Source organism: Pithys albifrons, chromosome 2, assembly GCF_047495875.1.
Source record: "Pithys albifrons albifrons isolate INPA30051 chromosome 2, PitAlb_v1, whole genome shotgun sequence".
Classification (NCBI taxonomy): domain Eukaryota; kingdom Metazoa; phylum Chordata; class Aves; order Passeriformes; family Thamnophilidae; genus Pithys; species Pithys albifrons.
Genome location: NC_092459.1, coordinates 113,340,995 through 113,365,736, shown reverse-complemented (window position 1 = coordinate 113,365,736; position 24,742 = coordinate 113,340,995). Strand labels below are relative to the sequence as shown.

At 44.2% G+C, this 24,742-nt stretch overlaps 1 protein-coding gene across 1 annotated transcript in view; it reads right to left on the bottom strand.

Moving 5' to 3' along the window:
* Positions 1-2,391: 2,391 nt before the first annotated feature.
* Positions 2,392-24,742, bottom strand: part of JAG1 (jagged canonical Notch ligand 1) — a 35,385-nt gene continuing 13,034 nt past the window's right edge. The window contains exons 4-26 of the mRNA XM_071582122.1: positions 19,775-20,029; positions 18,705-18,765; positions 14,800-14,930; positions 14,381-14,500; positions 13,938-14,051; positions 13,270-13,383; positions 12,353-12,466; positions 11,902-11,948; positions 11,226-11,399; positions 10,583-10,733; positions 9,928-10,092; positions 9,341-9,454; positions 8,581-8,694; positions 8,362-8,475; positions 8,121-8,237; positions 7,593-7,620; positions 7,409-7,494; positions 6,481-6,594; positions 6,130-6,239; positions 5,812-6,048; positions 5,354-5,485; positions 4,750-4,900; positions 2,392-4,379 (exon numbers count right to left, since the gene is read on the bottom strand). Coding sequence (XP_071438223.1) covers positions 3,922-4,379; positions 4,750-4,900; positions 5,354-5,485; positions 5,812-6,048; positions 6,130-6,239; positions 6,481-6,594; positions 7,409-7,494; positions 7,593-7,620; positions 8,121-8,237; positions 8,362-8,475; positions 8,581-8,694; positions 9,341-9,454; positions 9,928-10,092; positions 10,583-10,733; positions 11,226-11,399; positions 11,902-11,948; positions 12,353-12,466; positions 13,270-13,383; positions 13,938-14,051; positions 14,381-14,500; positions 14,800-14,930; positions 18,705-18,765; positions 19,775-20,029 — 3,221 coding nt within the window. The 3' untranslated portion in view covers positions 2,392-3,921. The remainder of the gene's footprint in view (positions 4,380-4,749; positions 4,901-5,353; positions 5,486-5,811; positions 6,049-6,129; positions 6,240-6,480; positions 6,595-7,408; positions 7,495-7,592; positions 7,621-8,120; positions 8,238-8,361; positions 8,476-8,580; positions 8,695-9,340; positions 9,455-9,927; positions 10,093-10,582; positions 10,734-11,225; positions 11,400-11,901; positions 11,949-12,352; positions 12,467-13,269; positions 13,384-13,937; positions 14,052-14,380; positions 14,501-14,799; positions 14,931-18,704; positions 18,766-19,774; positions 20,030-24,742) is intronic.

Sequence of the window (24,742 nt, the reverse complement as noted above, 5' to 3'; positions counted from 1 at the left end):
GGCCATGGAAGGGAAAATGGTTTCAGAGTGCCATGGCTTGGAGGTGCAGTCTTGTGTGAGCCCCAAACTGGTTCATATTTGAGGCTGCAGGTGTGTCCCAGCGCTCTCAGCTGCCCTCAGCTCCGGTTGGCAGGGCAGAGGGAGCTGTTCCCAAGGCTGGTGTTCCCGGGGGACAGGAACATGTTGGCGTTCAGGCTGATGTAACGTGCACCATCAGCACCTTTCCCAGGTACCTCCACGTAAGATGGGCCCTTTCCATGCGGAGGTGCAGGGCTTTGATGTGGCTGTGCTCGAGCTCAACCAAACCCAGATCTGGCAGGCTCCATTACCCGTAGGTAGAGCAAAGCTGAGAGTGCTAAGGGGAGTAATTTTATTTTATTTTATTTTATTTTGAAGTGTCTGTGTTTAACTGGCAGCTCAGAAAACAGGTATTTTTCAGGTCTTAGCTGGAGAAGAATTCAAAGAACAAACACCCATTAGCAGTGGGAAACTTCTGACTGAACAGAATGTGTCTTCCCTGACTAGTAAAGCGTGAACTGGCAAAGTATGATTTCCACAGAAATAAATGTGCTTTGATATTCTGCTGGGGAAGCCTTGAACTTCATGTTTCTATTTGTTTTCATGGCAATGGAAACCACTCAATAGACCAGCCCCCAGCTTGGTGGTGGATCTGGGTTTTGGAGGACTGGCTTTGTGTTACATTCACCACTGTAACTTTTGGAGCCACCACTGAGATATGAGGATTAATTAATAAATACCATTATGCACAGAATTTTCTTCCTTCCCTCTGCACAACTTGTGCAGTTCTAATTTTCCAACACCACAAGGGAGTGACAACATGAGTCCTGTGGGAACAGCAAGTTGTGTGTGGAGGAGCTCTGCAGTAACAAAGCCTCAGCATGGTCCATACAGCACTGTAGAGCACAGGAAAGGCTGGAAGTAAATAAATGAACACTGTGCTCAGGGCTCTGACATGTTTTGAAGCTTGAGGAACTCGGTTTTTTCTTTCACTCAGTCTTCAGAGACCTAAACAGCATTGTCACTATATGAAATGATTAAATCTGTAATTAGAATTTGGCTCATTAGGTTTTGAAGAAGCCTGGCAAAATATATGTTCCAAGGAATTGCAGATGCCCTATTTTTAAAAATTATTTTTTGCTTAATAGAAGGCAGACTCAAGTTCCTGCAAATTCAGGTGTTTCAGCCGTGTGGGAGAAGTAGTTGCTTCTGTATCATTGAATTTGAGACCCATATGAGCAGCAGACATCAGGATGATGGTTAATTCAACATCAAAAAAACAGGAAAGCATCCAGTGAATAGCCTGGCTTTGCACTTGGAGGCAGGTGGAAGTTTCTATTATCTTTAAGTGGCTTTTTTAGACAGGCCGTGTTTGCTTTATTGCAGATTTAGAAGTCAGGGAACAAAGGGAAATAAATACTCATGGGACTTGTTTGATGAGGAATTATTGAAGTGGCCAGATGAAGCTAATCTTGTTGACTTCCCATTCAGCAGGCACTACACTGACAAGCAGGCATGTGATTGGGAAGAGTAAGAGCAGCCCCACCAAGGTAGCACAGCCACACTGGAAATCTTCCAAAGTGAGTTTAAAAGAAAAAGTAACACTGCTTAGATTTTATCATTTTCTTTAGACAGCTGTAAAGAAGGTACAGAACAAAGTATTTCTCACTCTCAGATTTTGTCAGCATTCATTCACATTGCAGCAATCTTTATATAAAATATATAGATATTTACTACAAACAAATATGGATGCAAAGGCCTAACTTTGCAGCAGGTTCATGTCAGTGTTTTTCGTTTGTTACACAGTTAATTGTTCCTTCAGCTTTCCAGTGGCCCCTTACCAAAACAACTTTGCAGCTTCATCAGGACACACTAAAATCAGAGCCAGCCACCCCCTCCATGTCCCCAGGCGTCCCCTTGAGGTGGGAGGGGCAGCATTAGTTCAGCATCCAAAGCCGTCATGTTGAATATTTTAAGAGTTTATTTTATGCTTTACCAAGCGCTTTTTGCCCATCAGAAATCAGCATGATCTGTGGATCCCTTCCCATCCAGGTCAGCACTTTGGATCTTGCCTAGCTACTCAGATTTGGTTCCATCTGGGGGCAGCCCATTGGCCCATGCAGAGTCAACTCGTTGCACAATTCCAGTGGCACCATCATCTGTGGAGTACACGGAGGGACACGGCCAAGAGACAGAGAACAAGGAACACGCTGCCTTCAAACCCCTCCAATCCCACTGGGAGCCAGAGGGGAACGTGTCATCATCCAACAAAAAACTGACTCCACCACAGGCAGGGGCAGGTCTTGGAAACCTCTGGCAGCACCAGCCCCTGAGTGGCCAGGAGCACCTCTGAGCTCAATAATCTCCACGCTCTTTCATGTTTTCATACAAAAAATTTAATAAATATTACTTTTCAAGATTTATTGCCAGGAACAACACATCAAAGATGCATTTTCATATAACACTAATATCACAATACAAGGTATCTTCATGATCTCAATGGTTAACCACCGAGATGACTATGTTTATAAGCCTTTTGATCTTAAACATCGTAATAGCACTTTGATTTCCTCACTTGTTAAGGCGGGCAGTGTAATCTATGGCAAACCTACACAGTGATCTTACTGGACATTCTACTGTTCAAGTATTCAACAACTAGCTTATTAGAATACTCCCTAAATGCAGTAGATTACAAAAAAAGTCAAATCTACAAGTGGTTCAGTATTACATATTCATGGTGAGAAAAAAATAATTAGAATTTACAAAATAAGATTGCTGTGTTTCCAACTTCACGCGCTAATTTGATATTTTTAATTACATGCAACCACTCACATTTCATCTACATAAAGTAATAGCTCAGTTTTGTTCCCTTAAACTGCTTCTTAGCAGATTATCTGCCTGTCACTCGGTTTTCAAGTCTAAAGCAGCAAAAAAAATTTTCTAGTCTAATTCTCTAAACTGCCTCAGTCAGTACTTACAAATAGTCTTAAAGTGATACTATGGAAGGTGTTTCAAACGTTTGACATTGTACAAAAACCAGCATCAAGGCATGAAAGCCCATCCTATTAAAAATAAACTATTTTAGAACACCTTAGTTTTGGCATATAGGCAACATGTAACAAGAAAATAAATTCAAAATAAAGAAGCCAGGAGCTTACAATGCTATCAAAAACCTTCAACTCTAAACACATACATATAAATAAAAAGGAATGATATTTTAAGGCTCTTGATTATTAAGTTAATAAATCAAATATACACAGTGATTAATAAAAAAAGAATTATTTACATATCTATACAAACTTCTATTTTTGACACATTTTCCTCTTTAAATTCTTCATTTACCAGCAACTGCTGACAAGTTCCCCCCACCCACCCCCAACAAAAATACAATAAAAAAATAAATAATAAACTTATTTTTGATAGTTGCTGTGGTTCTGAGCTGCAAAGGCACTTTCAAATACAGAACTAGTTGTACGTCACCATAAAACCAATATACAAAAAACTCAAATTCAATAAATATAAATAAAATGTATTATTCTAGAGAAACTGTATAAATCGGAACATCTGGCAGAAAACAAAAAAAATGAACACTAAGGAAGAGTAATAAGGCTATGTAATACCTTATGGAACGTGTCCGTGATGGATCAGCTGCAGCTGAATTTACAGGAGGGCACTTTTGACTAGTTTTGCATAGATGTGAAATGCAGCACTTGGTATTCCAGCCAACCACAGCAACTATCATTGCCAGTGTAAGCCAGCTTGTCCAAACTTAAATTAACACAGGGATTCTAAGTAAATAATAGCCTTAGACTCAAATATTACACAACAGTTTAAGAACTACAAGCTCTTGAGTGCCTTTATAATGGTACTTAAAGGCCCTGCATGGCAGCACCCCACCGTCTGCTATACGATGTACTCCATCCGATTTAGGCTTTGTGCACTTTCCAAGTCTCTGTTGTCCTGTTTATTTGTCCAGTTTGGGTGTTTTGTGGGGGTGCTGTTGGGGGGCTTTTCCTCTCTGTCTACCAAAGTGTATGCTGGCTGCTTGGCAAACCGGGCCTTCTGCTGGTGTTTGTCCATGTCGTCCTCCTCCACCTCAGAATTGTGTGTCCTTATTTTGGCGATTTTGGAGTTTTTGTTTTCGTAGTCTTTAATGGGGACAGTATTTGCTCCATGTTTCTCAATGGGGTTTTTGATCTGATTCAGCTGCTCCCGCACGTTGTTGGTGGTGTTGTCGTCGGAGGCCGTGTGGGTGTGGCTGCTCTGCTTTCGGCGCTTGCGGATGCACCAGTAGAACACGGTGACCAGGCAGCAGATCCAGGCGACTGTGAGGACCGAGCTCAGTAACGGCACCAGGAAATCTGGAAGAGACAGGAGAGCAGTCAGTCCAGCTGTGAACCCAGGGGGCCACTCCAGGCCCTCTACATAGGAAACACATCCCAGTTCTTAAGCCTTGTTTTTCTAGTTATTTCTCCATGAGGAGCACAGAAGAGTACCAGCCCTTTAACTAGGTTAGACCACTGTTTCAGAGCATTTTCAGAACTTTTGGGGTTTTTTTAGAGTAAAAAGACCCTTGTGCGAACCCTCCCCACATTGTTCCCAGTGGACAGGATCAAGAGGCAGAGATTTCAGACATGCCACAAATCTCAAAGTGAGGAAAGCCTCAGCCCCTTGGAAGGGCTGTCCTAGTCAGGCAAGGGTACAGGAGTGTGGGGACAAGGCCCAGCTCACCTGTTTTGCTCTTGGCCGGCCGTCGCTGCACCCGGACTTCAGCCACTGCTGCAATGAGGGTGTTGTTCCCGTCGCGCTTACTGACGAGGTCGATGATCTTATCTGTGATGTCTTTGATTGGGTTTTCATCTTCCCTGATATCTTCTGCAGACTGCAGGAGAAGGCACACAATTAACACCGAACACCAGATCAGATGCACATGGCAATCTGCTATTTATAAACTTGCACAGTCAGTTCGGGCTCTTGGTACTTTTAATACATAAAAAAACCCAAATCAGAAACAAAAAGGACAAGTAAGGGCAGAAGGTAAAAGTACAGGATTTTTGTCCCTATCCTTAAAAAGACCAAACCCAATCCCCAAGAGCAAGAATGTAGCACAGAAATATTTTACTCCTCCTACCACAGTTGCCCCCAGATGGCAGCTTTCAGGTATGCACATATAACCAGGATTCCTTCCCTGTTCTTAAAGGGAATCAGGATGGAAACTAAACCACAAGAAGTGCTGACAAAGCCAGGAATTAAGATTTTTATGAAATCCACATGTTGCACACATATCCAGACAATTAACTACTAAGACATTTAAAAATATTCCAGAAATACTTACAATAGCAACATGGATTTCATTATTTGCCAAGTGGGAAGGCTCACAGGTAATATAGATGGAATATTCAACAGAAACATTCTTCAGAATATTCAGATTCCTCAATTCACTGCAAACATGCTCTGTGGTAAGGCCCTGGAGGACACAAAAAAGGTGTTGGGGTTTTTTTAATACATATGCACACAAACACACAGATATAATACTAATTTAGGGGTCTTTTTTTGCCCTGAAGTCAGAGTTCTCAAGGGAAAAGGAGGTAGAATTCCTTTTAAACCAGCTTTTGTTCTCCTGTAGACAAGAAAGCATTTATAGTGGAAGGCTGTATTAATCCTTCTCTGCTGTTTACTTTGATAAAAAGGCAGTGTCAGCTTTTAAGAGTACTTTTCCCTATGAAAAAGTCATTCCATGCTCTGGGAAGCGAATCCATGTGTGCCACAGCACGGCAAGCTGCAGCTACTTACCGGTGCCATCATGTCTTTGTTGAAGGTGAAGGTGATGTTGGCACAGTTGTCCTGGTAGTAGGAATCGGAGTTGCACTTGGTCCTCAGGGGCTGCTGGTTGGAGGGCCAGCACTCGCCCACGGCGGCGCAGGGCTGGGTGAAGCAGTGGTCGTCCCGCACAGGCACACAGGCGTGGCCAGCGGGGCACTCGCTGTGGCCTTTGCCATGCAGCACACAGGGCCGAGGGCCACACCACACCTGTGAGAGAGGAAACACTGGTAAGAATCCACTGGCTAGAGGACAGGAAACAGTATAAGCTGAACCACAGCACAGCTGTACCTTAGAACAGGTGACCTTTCCATTCAGACACTGACAGGTATTGCAGTCATCATCCCACTTAGCCCCATCTGGCATCACTCGAACACTGGTAATGCAAGGCCTTCCTGTAACTGAGGAGGAAACAGGATTGTAAGCTTAAAATAGGAAAAAAGCAGACAAAAGCCCCAAACCTACAGAACCCTTTCCTAAGTTAATCTAAAGTTACCACTAAGTTTTCTTCTTCAATAAAGATACTTGTTTTAAACAGACAAACACTCCCTAAAAACAACCCCACACAGCCACAAGCCCAGCAAGATGTAATTACACAGATGTTGCTACAAGTATTAGGACCAGCTCTGGCATCTGGAATACCTTCCTGGCATCCTGGACCGCTACGACCCGGTGGGCAAATGCAACGGTACCCGTTAATTTCATCTACACATGTAGCTCCAAAGGCACAGGGTGAGGACTGGCATTCGTTGATATCTGTGATGGGAAGGAGAGGAAATAGAACAGTTACTCCATAGTATCCTTTTGTTTTGCAAGAAAAAGCAAACACAGGATAGGTTTGCCTGCTGGAGCTTTATGTTCATTTTCTAGTGTCCACTGGGAGATAAGATTCCTGCTGGGAGCACCGGCGTAACCTCAGAGCAAGCCCTTTGACAGTTCTGCTGTGTGGCACTAGCAAAGATCAAAACCTGACCCCTGTGGCTCCTTGAGCTTTCCAAGGGCAAGGACACATTCCTTCTCACACAGACACACTTCCTCTCCTCTGACATGCTCCAGTTTTGTCCCCCACTAGATTGTTAAACTGATGACAATGCTAAACCCCTTCCCAGTTGCATTTCTGCTGTGAGACTTCCACTTCCATGGCTGTTATTTAAAAAAGTGTTAGTGTCCTCCTACCTGTAATTATTATTAAATTACAGGGAAGCACATACATCACCTCAGGGCTTGGAGGTGCACTATTAATTGACAAGGTTTTTGGCTGGCACACTTTCATCTCAAGCAGAAGCCTGGGCCACACAAACACACATGAACTGGGACAACTATCCCAAAAGGCATTTTGCCCACTCAGCTGTACAAGAGGTTTCAGCTCCAGCTGAGTGACTTCAAAATTTCTTTTCTTTTCAGTGTGATTCCTGCCCTCCCCAAATCTGCTATGGATCCAGGGACAGATAGAGAAAACACAGGACATTTATCACTCATCTGATCTACCACTTAACCCAATTAAGATGGTTGTCTTGCAACAAGATTCAAGGGAGACAAAAATGCAGGTGAGGGAGCACTGAACACTTACTGATCCTGCAGTCGGGGCCAGCGAAGCCTGGAGCACACTCACAGCGGTACCAGTTCTCCCCATCCACACACGTGCCACTGTTGTAACTGCAGAGAAAAGCCATTACAGACATTAAAAAACTGCTACAGAGAATCCAGAATTCTAAAACAACAAAAAAAGCCAAGGAGAAACATAGCAAACTTACCAAGGATGAGGACTGCAGTCGTTTGTGTCTGCAAAGCAAAGACAGACAGCATTAAACATGCAGCCTTTGGCTCTACTGGCAGTAAAGAATGATCAAACTTCCCTTAATGCCCAAGCTATACTTAGCTCAACTTTTACAAAAATATGCTGAAATTCTCTACTAAATTGGTTCCAGGCTTCTACCACAAAATTTGTTAACTACATTATGGAACACATGTACACAGGAAGAGATTCTTGTAAAGAATCTAACAGGGGCAAAAAAAAGTGGAAGCAGACAGAGCTGCTGGTAGAAAAAGAATGCAGGAGAAAACAAGACAGCATCTGTCTCCACTTAGCTGATTTGCAACTTTCTCATGCCCAGGTCAAGGCTCTATCACATAAAGTCATTAAAAACAAAGATTCAGGTGATGCTAAAGCCTACATCAAACAAGCTTCCCTTCTGGTTTCAATCCTGACTCCAAGGGCGACAGGATGAGCTCATGTTCTCATCAGGCAACACTCTGGAAAAGTTCAAGCAGAGCCGACTTACTCTGAGTACACGTGGGTCCTTCCCAGCCCTCCTTGCAGACACAAGTGAAAGAATCCCCGCTGACTACACAGGTACCACCGTTGTGACAGGGGTTTGGCAGGCAGCTGCTGTTCCTCGCTGCAACACAAACAGCATTGCCCGCTAAGTTGTTAGAAAGGCATCAGATCCGTGCCAAGAGGAAAAAGTGAGGTCACAGATCCACTGCTGCATCTGCTTCCTGGTGATTATGTGGAGTATTTACCTATGTTACAAGTGGCTCCTTCCCATCCTGCAGGACACATGCACTTGAAAGTGTCCCCCTCGTCGTAACATGTTCCTCCATTGTTGCATGTCGCCTCATCGCACTGGCTGTCACCTGTGAGAAACCCAAACCATCCTCAGTGCTGGTGCTCTCCTAATGCAACAAGGCCAAGCAGCCTATCAGAGCACAGCTGTTATGTTTTGGAAATGCTGAACTTACGGGAGTGGCAAGTTTTTCCTTTCCACCCATTTTTACATTCACAGAAGAAGTCGTTGACCAAGTCTCGGCAAGTTCCTCCATTGTGGCAGGGGTTTTTACTGCAGTCATTAATATCTGGATATGTTAAAGAGAGAAAACAAGCTCAGTGGTGTTTACAGAATTGACAAACAATGCTTGAAAGGATCAGCCCATCCCTGATTCTGGCCTGTGTTTCAATTGTGGATTAAACACTTCAGTATGTATTTTAAAGCTTTAAGCACTGTCACAGAGATGAAGACTGTTTCAACACATTCCTCCAGCTTGTTTTCATTTTGTTTGTAATCTTGTTTCAGTAAACAAGCAGTGAAAAGGCCTGTTACATAAACTGCCCTGTTAGGCAGGGGATGGGAGCCCAGTGCTCCCTCCTCCTCTGCTCCAGAGACTGAAAAAACACAGGCATGATACGCAGACAGGCCATTCCTGAAGTAGTGTCTACTAATGCGAACGGTTTCTTCCTGAAAGTTATCCAAAGGCTAGAGCAGGAAACCAAACAGTGGGAGAGGCAAGTTCTATTTCCAGTCCAGCTTCATCATTTGGGATTAGTTCCAATACAAAAGCCTGGGACTTGGTGGAAAGAAGAAGACACCTTGTCCTTCATGCCCTCTAAGGCAGAGTTTGTTGAATTGGCACAGGTCACAACGGTGTTCAAAACAGTACCAGCCATTCCCTCCCAATGTTTTCCCAAGAGATCTTTCTGTGTGCTTAAGAAAGGATAACTTACTTGTTTCACAATATATTCCTTCCCATCCGTCACTGCAAATACACTTGTAGGAGTTGATGCCATCGATGCAAGTGCCACCATTTTTACAGGGGTTGCTCTCGCAGTCATTGATATCTGCAACAGTTGGGAGGAGGAAAAAAGAGGAAAAATACTCAGACTAGGGAGTACAGCTACTGAAGTCATCATCTTATTGCAGACTGGTGCTACTTCCATTTCTAAGACCCTCTTGAGAGGAAGGGTTATAAGCAAGATGAGAAATGGGTGAAAAACTGGACAAAGTGATGGACTTGCCACTCAATAATCACGATTAAAACCAACAAAAACTAAATCAGGAATCCTTAAATCCATGTCAAACCCCACTACTAACTCCCTCAGACCTTGTATACACAAGGTTTTCAAAAACACACAATTCACAGCCAGAGGGTTCATTACTGTGAACTTTCCCCAAGGCCCAGCAAATTCCACTCTGCCTTGCCCAAGCTATGAATACTTCAAGCAGTTCCAGTAAAGAACCCTTCAAGTGGCCTGGGAAGGAAGGATGGAATCTTTCTCCAGAAAAGGGTATATATTCTCCTTTGAGCTCTTACTCTCATGGCAGTAGGTGCCGGTGAATCCTTTGTTGCATTCACAGGTGAATTTCCCACCCGCTTGGCTCTTGCACTTCCCGTGAGGGCCACAGACGTTGGAGGAGATGTAGCGAACCCCCTCAGGTGTGCTGTTGGAAGCCACTGCCACTGTGCAGCTGTCAATTACTGTGAAAAAGCAGAACCTGCATGAGCATTGCCCATTCAACCTGATTTCTTAAGCTAACAGCAATATTTTGATTTCTAATGATGGATGTTTAGAAGACACAAAATTGGAAAAGACCTTTAAAGATCAAGTCCAACCACAAACCTAACACTGCCACATATGTTTGCTGCTTTAAATTAAAAGAACCTTGCCAACTGTGCATAAAATAATCACAGCATCTTATCTGACGATTGCTGGACCATGTCCATGGCCTGGAATAAATGCAGCAGGCTGTTGGCTACCTGTGTTTTCTGTCCACATTGACATAGCTGATATTTACAAATATTACTCATCTGCTCATACGAACAGAAGCCTAAGGCAGAGGGCAAAATTCAGCCTTTCTGCAAGAGCTACTCCAGTGACTCCTCCACTGGAGCTGCATTAGGGCTCCAGCCAGGGGAGGGGCAGGAACTATCGCCAGACATTCCCATTCCCCCGCGAGGCAACACAAACCTTCACACGGTGTTGTGCGGCAGTGATCCTTCAGGTGGGAGCAGTTCTTGCCTTCATAGTCCTCAGGGCAGTTACAGAAATAGTCCATGGCAAGATTGAAGCACTGGGCGCCATTCTGGCAAGGGTTGGGCTCGCAATAATCTATGTCCAGCTGTAAGTAGTGCAGAGAGAGGGAAGGGGAATAGAAAGGGGAGGGGAAAAGGAGTGAGGGAAGGCTGAGTGGAACAGAAGGTTTTATCACAGCGTTCCCTCACCATGACAGGCCAACACTGTGGAATCTGACCTTTTTATCTGCTCTCTCAAAGAATCATTCATGGCACAGAGTTTAGTTTGACTCGCGACTGTTTGGGCAGACAGCGCTCCTGATACTGAGCAGCCAAAATTAATAGAGCGCAAAGCCTCACATGCAAACCCTTGCAGTCTGTTTAACAAAAAGAATCCTCCACAGCCTGTCAGGGGTTTTGTTGGTTTCTTTCCCCCCTCCCAATATATATTAATCAAGCAGTTTCTTGGCAGACTGACAGCAATATCAAGTACAACTTTATCCTATGGTTCACTGGACTCCAGGCATTCCGCGCACAGATCCGGAGCGCCAATACGAACGGCACTGGCTGAGGGCCTGCCTTTCACCCAGCCTTCTTACCTGACAGAGGTTTCCTGAGAAACCAGCGGGACACAGACATTGGAATCCATTGATTTCATCCTGGCAATGACCCCCATTCATGCAAGGGTTACTTGCACATTCATTGATGTCTTTCTCACAGTGATCTCCTGCATAGCCAGGTGAACAGATACACCGATAACCATTAACCAAGTCCTGGGAAAGAACAAAAAAGTTTAGAGTTAAAGGCTTTTCCTCCCTCTTGAGATAGTCTTATTAAAGGGAAAAAAAAAAAAGAGGTGGCCCAAAAAAAAAATCATCTAACTATGTCCTAACAAGGCAAAAATCTTTAGGGAGGGGAAAAAACCCACACATAGACCCAGATGTGGCTTACATTGTTAATTTTCACAAGATACATTAATCCACATTTTGAAGTGGTGTGCTTACATTTACAGTAGGCAGTTTGCACAAACACCAGCCCATTCACTGGTGACACTGGCAGTGAAAACGAGTCATTCATTGCAGTTGTATTTTTTGCCTTTACTGTTCTACAGACATATCTCAACATGCTGTAGCATGACACAGGCCTCCCCCTCACCTTAAAGAAATGACAATTTATACCTCATTGCTGTTTTTCAAACTATCTGTGCTTAGACTCAAATGTTTTAGTCACTGTTGCAAGTATTTGGGAAACCAAAGTAAAACAAGAATGGCTTACCCGACAGGATCCTCCATTCTGACATTGTCCACGACAGTCATTAATATCTGTAATAAAATTAGTGTGGTTAGCAGGCAAAAATATATTTACACGAGATAGAGAGTTCAGGTCTCTCTAGAACTGCAGCTAGATAAACCTTTTGTCAAGTTTCCTGCATGCCTTCTTTGAGATAAGGTTATTATAATGGGTGGGAAACCTTTCGTGATTTTTCTATGAGAGGCAGTGAAACTTCACATCATTGTTTTAGCCACTTTATCAGAATATAGCTATGGTACAGGCAAATGACTTTGATAAAATTGTGTATTTTCATGCTGCACCAACTACTCCCTTTCTAAAAACATCGACTGCTGGGGCTCTGCCTGATGTTTAAATCCCAGCTTAGAGCTCAGTGGCACACGGACATACACCCACAGAACTGGCCTTCAATAAATCCAAGGATGTGGACACTTACTGATATCACAGTTGTGGCCAGACCAGCCAGTAATGCAGTCACAGTAGTAGCTGCCAATCAGGTTCCTGCAGGAGTTGGCATTGACACAGGGTTTGCCCTCACATTCATTCGCATCTGAAAGACCAAGAGAACAGCCCAATGCAGGGTTTGCAGGGCAGGGGGAAAGGCAAAAGCCCCCACCAGCTCTCCCAGCTATCAGCAGCTCCTTCAGAGCTACGAGGAGCTTGTACAACATGGATTAGCGTGACTGGAATGAACAAAAGTCAACCATACATCATCCTCTGAAGGCTCTTTCAGTTTTTCTGCAATTAGAACATACAGGCTGCACTAATTATTTGCTAATTACCCAGCCACTCATTAAAAGCAACTTCTCCCCAACACACATCTCAGCTGAGCATTTTGAAGGAGAAATGCTGCAGCCTGGTCACTGGGATGAGTATGTTGTGTAAGGAATGCAGCCAGCTCATTCTCCATGAGATCATCCACATTTTGGAGCCCAGCTGTGAACTCCTTGGTCTGGAGGAGTTGACATGGCTGAAGAGATACAGCAACTTTCTCACAGGCTAAAGGGAGAAACACACGTGGGGGCAGGACTGAGAGGCACAACATGCACCGGCCCCACTTCAGGGCAGCTCTGGTTTGCAGGATGGCTCAGTTAACCATTTCCTTCAGCTGCCAGCACAGCAGCAACAAGAGGGTGAAAGCCACGCTACACCTGGGGACTGTCCCAGACCCCAGTCCTGCAAACGGACACTGAATGTTCTCAATGGGCCAGAATACAGCCATAGGCTTGGGAAACATCAACTTGCCCAATGCAAAGGGCATGGCTGCCCTTGCCTGGCTGGACTGTGACACATTTTGCATTTCTCTTTCCCCACTCCAGAACAGCACTGTATGAAGGGAAAAGCAGTTCTCACCTAGCTGGCACGTTTTGCCAGTCCACTGAGGTGGGCAAATACACTTAAATCCATCTACTAGATCTTGGCAAGTTCCTCCATGACCACAGGGATTTGGAGAACAATCATCAATATCTGTAAAGCAGAGTCAGGAGAGGCTTAGCTTCGCTACCAAACAGGCAATGGCAGTAACTGACAAATTAGATTAATGGTTGCTGCTACTTGGGTTTTCCCCCAGGATCAGAAGGACAACAGGACTTCTACTTGGAATTTCTAGGTTGTTTCTGATTTCAGCAAAAGTCTCCTTTTAAAATAAGAGTAGCATGAAAGGGGGTGCAAAGCACAGGGGAAGGAGTTTACCCTTTTGGCCTTTTTACAAGTGGAAGTAATCTTTTGATCCAGCAAGTTCCCCTAAACAGCATTTTAAACAACTTGACGGAATGCTACAAAACTTGAGCATTCTGCTTCTTTCAAGAAGCCTTTGGCCACTCTTTCCCCTGGCAGTTAACAAACAAAAACCTCGGCACCAGCAAAGGGAGGAGAGTGCACGGGGTGTAAATGCCTGCCAGGAACCAATGCTCAGGCTGGGAAAGGTTAAGCAGGCTGCCCTCTAAGTTTATCAGTGATCACAAAGAGGGATCTAAACTGGCTAACTAGCACTTTTTTCACATAAATTTGAAAGAACTCACTATCAGTGCAAGTTGGTCCAGCCCAGCCAGGCGCACAGACGCATTCGAAGCCCGTGACTGTCTCCAGGCAGCTTCCTCCGTTGTGGCAGGGATCGGAGAGGCAGGCGTGCTCCGCTGCTCGGGGACAGAGGGACACCATGGCACAAGGTACAGCAGCACCACCACAGCCACCCCCTGCCCCCCAGCACGATTCTGCTCTGGACACATCATCATTACTCTTGCCGCACTGCTCTCCTGCAGGAAACCAGGAGGCTGATGTTCTAAGACACCGAAAGCTGATGATGAAGCACAAACAGGCAAGGCTGGATCTTTGTACCCGGTTCTGACTAGGTACACTAGCAATTGAGTTTTCCTCCATCTCAGAGTGTGTCCAAACCCAGCCACTAAAAGCTGGCAAGAATTACCTGTCAAGTGGCAGCTCAGGAGCTGCATCGAACACTCACCAATTTCGCAGTTCTGTCCTGAGTAGCCCTCAGGGCAGGAACACTGGTATTTGTCAGGGCCAGTGTTGCTGCAGGTGCCACCATTCAAACACGGCGGGTGCGTTCCACAGTAGTTCAGATCTGCGGGAGGGGAGGAGCGTTAAAGCCATGGCCAGAAAGCAACAGAAACACCACCACGCGCGTGCTTTGTTGTGTGATTCCAGAGGCTTTACAAAATGCATCTGCACAGCAGAGTAGGGCGGGGCAGGGCAAAGTTAAGGACACAGGCTGGCCACGCCAGGACAGCAGCAGGGACAGCACCAAGCAGCTCAAGGACAGGACACTCCCGACACGTCTCAGGAGGCTCTCCCAGCCTCACGTGCAGAGACTGCCAGCGTTAACATTCAAGTGTTCCATCGGCTCCCGTGGGATTAGCATACCTTTGTCACAGAGCTGACCACCCCAGTTGGTTTCACAGAGGCATTGCCATGGTTCAATGCAAGTGCCATGGACACATCCCGGGTGTGGAATGCACTTATCACAGTACTGGCCTTGCCATCCATACTGACACCTTTGGTTAAAGAGCGGAAGAAAAAGGAAAAAAAATCAGAACAGGGAAAGAAACCAAAAGCCAGTCAGAACTGCTCTGTGTGGATGCAAGCATGGAACTCCAAAGCTTGGAGAAAGGCTGGGGAAGTGGGGGAGAAGGGCAGGATGAGGGGAGGGGAGAAGCTATTCAAGGATTGTTTGATGGTTTCTTGTAAACAAACATTTTGGTAGTTTTGCCAAGGTCTCTGTAGTCGGCCTCCTGACAAAAGAATAACTGTTCTGAGAGAACCAGCATGAGGCCATTCAGCACAATAATACTCTTTTGGAGCCTCATATAAATGTGGCAGAGAGGGTGGGTGTGCAGTACAAATCAATCTCTGGACTTTGACAGGGTGCTTTATAAATTGAGGGGGGGAGAAAAAGTCAGTGGGAACAATAGTTATCCAGAGCATCTCATGAATACAAGGTTCCAGGCGTTTCTGCCATGCTGGGGCCGCAGGAAGACAAACAAAGCCATAACCACCAACCCTGAGCCCTTGGCAAGGCAAAAGCAGAGCATGAGGAGCTCCCTGCTCCATCACAAGCCAGCCTGATTCCAAATGAGGAGACACACAGCCTGCATGGACTGGGCCACAGGCAGGGATGAAAGAAAACAGCACATGTGAGGATTGTGCACGTGCTCAAAGTTGAGCTGTTGGTGTGTTTCAGTTTGATTTATGCCAATAACCTCTTTGCAGGGAAAAACTAAAACACATCCAATTCTGAGGAACTTTACTGTCTGAAGAAGAAATTATTATTATTTAAATTATTTATTGCCACTATCGATGAACTACCTGAACTCTCTACTTAAAAGGAAGATGTTCTTTTAAAGTAAAGCCCCCTTAAGGGAAAGCTCATTTTGGCTTTCATTCAGTTCTCACTAGCAAGACAGACCAAAGATTCTTCAAATTAAAGTGCATCTATAGATAGAAACAAGCAAAACAAGTTGAAAATGAAAAGCAAGGGTTTGTTGATGTACTGTATTTCATTAACAGGTCCTGAGAGTAATTGATCAGCAGCAATTATGCACTAAGCTGTCACTAAATTATGAAAACAAACCTCAGCTCTACAGAAGTCAGCTAAGCTTTCTATTTATAAAACCCCCCACCATTCTTCTGCTGGCAATTTCTTCTCATGGGAAAAAGCCAGAAGGATCTATCCAGTGGGTAATCACACAGAGCCAGCATAAGTCCGAATTCCCTTCTAAAAATCTCAGGTGACAAGCTGCATCCTAATTAACTTTTTCCTTTAATAGCTATTTCAATAGCAGCCTATTCAGAGTCAATGGGAAATTCTTATTAGTTTGTGTGTTAAAAAAAAAAAAGGCCAGTCCAACTTATGTGTCTTTGTGTGACGAGAACATGAAAGAAAACCAGATAAGGCAAAACAACCTCTCTCAAGTGCCTAAATCCTTCTGTAGAGGGAATGTAATAACAAGGCACAAGGATCAAAATTAGGAACATGCCCTTTTAATTTGTATTGCTTTCAAAGCAACTTGCAAACAAGCCAAACTAAGGGACCTCACCTGCAAAAACAGGTATTCAAACTGAGAATTTTACTCTTTCTGTCAACTCAAAGTGGTGGTAGGATTTTTTTCTTTAAAGCAAGTGTAAAGAGAAACAAAATAATTTAAAAAAACCCACACACACCATACAGGAAGAAAATCCTTGAGTTTTGGAGCCAAAGATATTACTTTCTTCAAACATCAGCTTCAAAACATAACAAGTAACATGGGATAAGGCTATGGGCATTTAGGAAAAAAAGTTAGGTCGCAATTCCAGAAAAATATTCATAGTAATAATTCTTGTTTAATAATATGTATGCAGCAGTTTCTCATGAGAAATTTAAAGTTAACCTTCCTTGTGTAGTGATTCATGAGTAAAAATGGTTTTGTTGGCTGGGCTGCATTGAAGAAAGTGACTCGCACCGAAAGGGAAAAGGATATTTTAGGAACGTTTGGAGTTGTCTGTTGCACCAGAACACAGAGCAGTTTCTGCTGGGATGTTATTTTTAAACTCTGCTGCATTTGTAACATACAGGCTATATGACTCATCAAAACTTAAAAGAGAATAAAATCTTGTTTCTGTGTTCACTTTAAAGATAGTGGTCTGACTTGGCAAGCAGAAGTTATCTGAAAGCACCAGAAGGACAGCATTGTTTCAAGACTATGCAAATCAAGTGTGGGAAAGTTGCACCTTAAGTAAATAAGAGCACTAGTGCATGTCTGGGCAGTGAGTGGGAGGCAAGAGACTTAGAAAGAGAAAGGAAAGGGAAAAAAATCTGGAAACAAAGCCTGTTGTTCTGACTAGGAGACAGCAACCCCTACAAAGCATGTTTATTCTGATGACAGAAGCACAAATCACTGGTAGCCCTGACTGATTCGCTCCTCTCACCATCTGGCCCCCCAATACTTCCTACTACTTGCTAGGCTTTTTTTTTTTAATTAAAAAAGATTTAGATTTGGTGTTCTGGGGGTTAACCAGCTCATATCAGTGCTGCTAAACAGTAAAATCACTGAAGGTCTGACAACAGTCCATCCTGCAGTTCGACTTTCACTTTGCCACGGATCTGGTGAGGATGAAAAGTTACTTCCTACCTCGCTGTCAGATTATTCCTTGATGATTTTTTGTTTGTTTGTTTGTTTTGAAGCATAAGTTACAGGGACAGGAGAACAGACTAACCACTGTGGCTACCTAGGCTGAATTCTATCACAGTCTGTCACACACCTCAGCTCTAGTTCCTGTTTGAACTCCAGCTCGTTAAACAGGTCACTTCATGCAAAAATTTCCAGCAACAGAGAACACACCAACATGTTTGGCAGGCAGAAAAATTACTTTCTATTCCTTCACACTTCTGAGTCTTAGTCATGAATACCCAAACATTACTTTTAACCTTCCTACACAGGATCAACCTTTTTTAGCCTCAGCTCTCAGTTGCAAGCAGATGTGATAAAGGGTTACAAGCAGCAGCTTGGAACTATTTGTTGATAAACAATATCCACATTTAACATCCACTAACTCTCTAAGGGTAAGGGAGAAAACTTCCCTGTGCTGTGAATATATGCTGCACATTTTAAGGCATTCCAAATATTTAGTTGTTGGGTTATGGATCAAAACTGCTTTTCATTGTCTCCTTGCCAGGACAGAACGAACTTCAAAGCGTGGCAGCAAAATTCAGCATTCATGGGAGCCTCCTGACAAGATTTCATCCCAGCCATTAACCTCTCAGCACTCGGAGCCCGCTCTCAATGGTAAAGGAACCGAGAGATTTCACTAATCCCATTCTAAAGAATGCTTGACTTTTGGCTACTGATGGGAGAAACCAGGGGGTGGGAGGGAAGAAGGGGGAAACAGTGAAAGGGAGAAGGGGAGAGAAAAGCCACACTGTACTTCAAGCTTGGGGTTGAAAAAGCCTATTAATCAGGCTGTAGGAAAAAACATACCCAGAAAACATTTGCACTATTTATGCAGAAACAATTAGTTAGTGCTCATTAGGCAGCATTCGCACGATTTATCCCACACTCCCCTCCCCTCCCAGTGCCACCATTTCACAAACCAAAAGCTTCTTAAAATTATCAGTGCATTAAAAGCCTGCTCCCCTCTTATTCTGGGCTAGTCAGCATGAGTAATGTGCCTTGGTCACAAATACAACTCCCCAAACACCCTCCCTCCCCAGTCCCATTGTGTTTAGCATCACTTGTCTAATTAGTTGGGAAGGAGTGTGTGGGGGGAAACAAGGAGGGATAGGAAGCATTTACCTGCACTCTCCTGGAATTGTGCAAGAGCCGTGCTTGGGGCTACATCCCTGACGACAAATAGCTGGTAAAACAACAAAAAAAAGAAGAGTATCAGCACGCTGCTGCTTCCGGCACCTTCACACTCGTGGGAATGTTTTAATCTCTAACCACCACTGTAATGCTACTAAAGCCAAGGTTTTAACAAGTCTCTCCTATCAATACTACAGGAAGGAAAACAAGGGGGGTGACTCTCTGTGATAGGAAATATATCAGCTTTTTCTTTCTATAGGAAACCTACGTCTCTGGCTTTGCAGAGGAATCATACCCAGTGCTGCTCAAAGAGCTGTTTCTGTGCAGGTGGAACCAGCCCAGCCCAGGAGAGCTCAGGTCACTGAGTCTACAGGGTTCCTTTCTCTGTCTTCTGCAGGTGAACCGGTCCAGTCTTTCTAATTCTACATCTAATTCAAAACAGCTTTTACTACTCTGGATTTAGTTTTGGCCATATTTCTGGACATGCAGGATATTAATATGAGGATTGATTCAAAGTGGAGGTAAAACTCGGTCAGCAAGACATGCTGATAAGTCTGTTCCTAACTTCTGCTTTCTCCGTCTGAAATTGCCTAGGAAGTTGCCATTCCCTAATAAACATGTTCAACATGATCTCAGGTAGAAGAAACTGCCTGGGACTTTTCAAACACCAAAGCTTTACACTTGCCAGGTCAGCTCTAAAACAAGTCTCTCCTTCCTGCTTGTCTTGAAGTTCTGCACCAAAGGGGAAATCCTTTTTGAAGTCAGCAGCAGAACTCCCATTGAAGTCAGTGGGCTGGGTTTTCTTCCCAAGGGCAAAGATGTGGGTAATCAGAGAAAGAACACATCTGCTAAGTGCCCAGTACTCGTCAGACCTCTCTGAGATTTTAACACAAAGCAGAAACTCATGTTTTCCTGCCCCTGGCTCTCCACGTGAAGAGCTGGTCGCTGCCCTGTCAGTCCTTGTCCCACTGTCTGCACTCACTGACCACTGAATGCACCCTGGATGCGATGCCCTCAAGCCCTACCCACTGGTCACCTGGGGCTGAGCGTCTGGCACAAACCTTTGTTGCACTCTGGTCCCATCCAGCCTTCCAAGCAGGTCTTGTTGCCGTTCTGGTCGCAGGTGTGGTGAGTGAAGAAGTCATCCCTTGGTCGACAGAACTTGTTGCAGCCAAAGCCATAGTAATGCTCTGCACAAGTCACACGGATTTGATACTCAAAGTGGGCAACTCCTGCGTTGTGTTTCAGAGTCTGCCACTGCCGGCTCGGGTTGATCATGCCAGAGTGCGATGCCTTCTCAATAATGCGGTCGGGATCTGCAGTAGGAGAGATGTCAGAGTTAAAGCCTGGGCTGGGTATCATCAACTCCCACATCACCGCTCCCCAGCTTCACAGGCAAGACTCTCTGAGGCAGCCACTTCTTTTATTAATTTTCTGCTTTAGAGAGTAAGATAAGGCTGCCCTGGAGCTACAAACCATTAACTGAAACACGCATGCAGCGTTATCAAACTGAACAAAGCCTGAAATCAAAAGAGACTGTTCAGTTACTGCCAATCACTCATCCCTTTTGCAGTGTAAGGGCATCCAATGACAATCATACAGTTGTGACTAAAGAAAATTCAGCTGCTTTTGCTTCCAGCTCCAATAGGTTGGTACAAAATGTGGTTTTCCCTGCTTCTCCATTAATGGCACTAGTTTTGTTTTCAACTGGAATATTTACAAAAACATCACACCACAATAGCCTAATAAAGCCATGTCTACACACTGAAGGTTTGCAGCCTTCTGTGCAAACACTAAATTGAAAACTGGCAACTCCAGCATTCAGATGACATCAGCAATCTCACCACGTTTTGGCTGAAGAGTACCGTGGAAGGTCTCTCTTCAGGTATCAGCTGACAGTAAAAATTCAAGACTACCAGGGCTCAAAGCAGAAAATCAAACTACTGTATCTATGTGCTACAGATTCCCTTTCTCTCTACAGAGCATTTCAGAGTTTATGCTTTGCACTTGACATTTAGTTCCAGCAAAAGTCTTCTGGCTTTCAGAGTTCTGCAATGGCCTAAATTATGGCCTGAAGTAATAATATTTCACAGTAGCTCGGAACATTGTATATATCTGTGGTATTTCACTTTGTAGTCCAGGTCTTGTGACTTAAACGATCTGACACTGCCTTACAACCTGCTGCGAGCCAGCACTTGACTGCTGAGTGAAAGTTTATCATAAAACAGCCAAAATATCCTCACAGACATAGTACAAACCCAACAATAAGCATACAGGAGCATAATCCAGCGATGGAAGGATTTTAGGTAGAAGGGCAGTTTGCCAATGATGTGTTAGAAAGTAGTGTGTGAAGTACTGGCACATCTGAGTGTTAAGAATTAAAATCTACTGGTGTGCAGCTTGTTCTCCCAACAACTACAAAAGAACACTTGGGAATTTTACACAAGGCAGAGCTGAAGACTAATGAAGTTGCTACATAAACCTTAAGATGACACATGGACAAGTTTTAATCTAAAACTTGTTCTCAATATATTGCTAAGGACCTTTGATTTGCAGCTTTCCAAAAAGAATTTCCCAACAGGCTTCTCGACCCTCAGACACCCATTATCGATGCCCCACTAGATCCTGCTTGTCTGCAGCTTTGAATGACAGCACAGCCCCAGAAGACTGTCCATACACAGACATCAGGAGCATTTACCCATTTTGGGGGGCATTCATGGCTTGAGACTACAGCATTCATCAAGTGTTTACAGTGTGAAATTAAGGGCAACAACTTATTCACCTTCTGGTATTTCTGGTTCTCTAATATTTTGTATTTAAATCAGTTTTTATTATTCATTGGCACTAAGCCCCCACCCCACATCTGTGTGTCAGACTTTCAAATGCAGTCAGGCCTTTATTAATTTACATCCCATTCAGAAGTAATGTAGATGCCTAAGGACTTTTCCATACTGGTACATCCAGAGCAGTATCATGTCCTGCATGTGCAGGTGTAAAGCTCTGAGATCTCATCAGCAAGATTATTGACTAATTCTAAGAGGCACTTAAGCAGATACATATCTACTCGTCTTGAATGGGGCCAGTCTGGCAATTAGAGCTCCACTCCTGCGTGCTGGGGATGGCTCTGCTGCACTTGCCAGGACTCGGCCCCTCCACAGCACAGCTGGAGAGCGAAGGCACCTCCCCAAATACTGACTGTGCACAAAGACATCCTGCTTCTTGGGAGTAAAACAACTCTTTCCTTCTCTTCCGTAAGTGGAAGAAGAAAAAAGGAATGACACTCAGTCCTGCAAACCCCAACACACACACCCCACACACATACTCACTTTTCCTCTTCCAGTCTTTTCCTGTTTCCCATTGGGAACATACCACTGACAGCTATTTCAGTCCTTGGCACCAGAGAGGCAGTTGCCTTGAAAGAGGGATCTTTGCTCTTGTCTCTGCTCTTCCATTCTTCTCCTATCTGCCAGCTCATTATGGAGCTTGTCCTTGCTGTATGTGACATCTCAGCCCAACCAGTCTCATTGGAGACCTTAACCACAGGCTGAACTCAAAAGGAAACACCCTAATAAGTCAACTGGATTTCATTTTTTCATATGGGCTCAGATGAAACCCAGCTGCGATTTCCCTCTGGGTCATGGATAAAATGCCTTCCCTTTGATACACACTACAAATACACATCCATCCAAATTCAGGTGAGGTCTCCCAGGTGTCAGATCCCTTTCCATTAGCCATCACCCAGAGTTTTCACAATGAAGCCTTGGCATGTTCCTTCTTGTACAAACCTTTCTCCACCCTTGCCTATTCCCACCCGTTGGTGAGCACTTACACAAGGAGCTGACCCAGACTCCAGGGGAGGCATTGCAACAACCCTGCCCTTCTCAGCCCGCACCAACCACTGTTTAAGCTTTATAGGAAGCAATTCCAACGCAGCAGACTGCTTAAGTAAATAAAAATCAGCAGCCAGGCAGGCTTGAGAGAAAGGGATCTTCTGAACTGCCCTGCCATCATCTGACTCAGAACTCCGTGCTTTGATAGAAAGGTTAGAGAAAGCATTAACCCATTAGGAATTGATGAAGTGGAAGAGAGAGGCTTTCTGTACATCCTGAGCTGCTGCTCTGCACTGCCAGAGAGTCTGGTGGTTTCATTCACTTCTTGTTGCTACACTTCAAAGCTATTAATCTCTCTTTTTATTCAGTGGGCAACTGTATCAAAGGTTTTAGGCACAAAGAAATGAGATTTTCACTGCCCACCTTCGCTTTTCAGTGCTCCACTGTCTGACAATTTGAACTTTGCAGCATCAGGAAGCAAAAACAACAACAAAAAAACCCCAGCCCAGACTCTTCTGAGCAGTTTGGGTGGCCAAGGACACCACAGTTATTTTTGAAAGTCTCTTTCAGACAACTTCCAGCTATGGCTTGGTTTACATTGTGCTGAAGTCTCTTATGCCCGACTGGAATTCACATGCAACTGATACCAGTAATTTACAATAGCTCTTTGACATAGTTTGAGATGCAATGTCAGCCCCATTAGCTTTATGTATGAAGCAACAGTAGCAAGATGGCAACTAGACAAGAAGCAGAGTAAGAAAAACCATTTGAGTTGAATCTTGGCTCCAACAAAGCACAATTCTCATCAGCTTCAACAGGGCCAGAATTTAACTGCAAGCCACTCTTGGAAGTGAGACAAGAGAGAGTATGTGGTAAAGGGAACGTAGGAGGAGTGGAATGTAGAGGGGGGAAGGAAGCATCCACTCCAGGATCTCCTAACAACTGCACTGATCAGAGGATGGAGAGCTATTGAGAGGTTACACAAAGCTTACTAAACCCACTGTTCTTGTTGAGAGCTCTCATAGGGTCCTTACAATTCAGTGGTAATTATGGTAAAAGAAAATCCTGCACATCAAAAAAACACTCATCACATTATATGATGACAACTGTTTAGTTCTAATAATTTTCTTAACTGGTTCTTCAAGACTTACTGTTCAGCTCTGAGAAATCTGCCTGTAAGTCAAGCAATGTGGCACAAAGGAAAAGCTTTGTGCAGTGCAGTGACTGAAGTGACCCAAAGATGGATAAGTGACAGCAAAGCTAGTGCAGGAACGCAGACCAGGAACATATGCAAGAACATGTCTGCACTTGGTCAATGCACTGCTGAGAAATGAGGCAGTTTCGTCTGAAGACAATTGTACTTCCAGAACATGAAAGCAAAGAAAGGGTTCATTGTGCAGCTTTGGAAATGCAGTTGTTTCATGAAAAAAGATGAGCTCTAATAATAGTAAAGCGGCAGAGACCCGGTCTGAAAAAATTCTCAGATCCTACTATAAACATGACTTTCATTTTGAATTCAGGCATCTTCCATTTGTAATACAATGCTGCTGCTGCAGCATTTATTTTCTTCTCCTCTATAAAACACTCCATAGAAGTCTCCACAAAATCTCCCAGCCCCTGCTCCATGACTGGGGCAGAGCATGGAATCAAAGGTACTCCAACAGTGCTGAATGTGGCTGGTTAAGGCCACTCCTGACAGGTCACATTTATCAACTGCAATGGACAACTGCTCTCCTGGAACTAAGAACTAACAGAACATCCCATGTATGTTTAAAAAAAATAGTAAATATAAAGAACAGATGTGCACAGAAAGGTTCCCAGACTCACAGGCCACTCCAAGCTGTGCACTCCTCACCAACTGAAACATGAAGAGCACAGCACTGGGCACCTTTGTACAAGGCCTTCCTCTCCAGAGGTGTGCAGCCCATTTCATTCCTGCCTGGCTGTCACGTGGCATTCCCAAGTGGACTACAAGGAGCTGCTGTGAGATGGGCCATAGTGCTGCTGCTTCCTGGTCTAAGGAAAAGGCTTTATGAGTTCAGATTCATACTCTCTCCTGTGGCTTTTACCACACACAGTTAAAGCCTGAGACTGAAATTACAGCTAATTTTGCCCACCTCCTTCAGTAACAAGAGGCAAAAAGCAGAACAGCTCCTTTGCCAAGAGACTTTGGGCAGCTTCCTCTAGTCAACAGGAAAA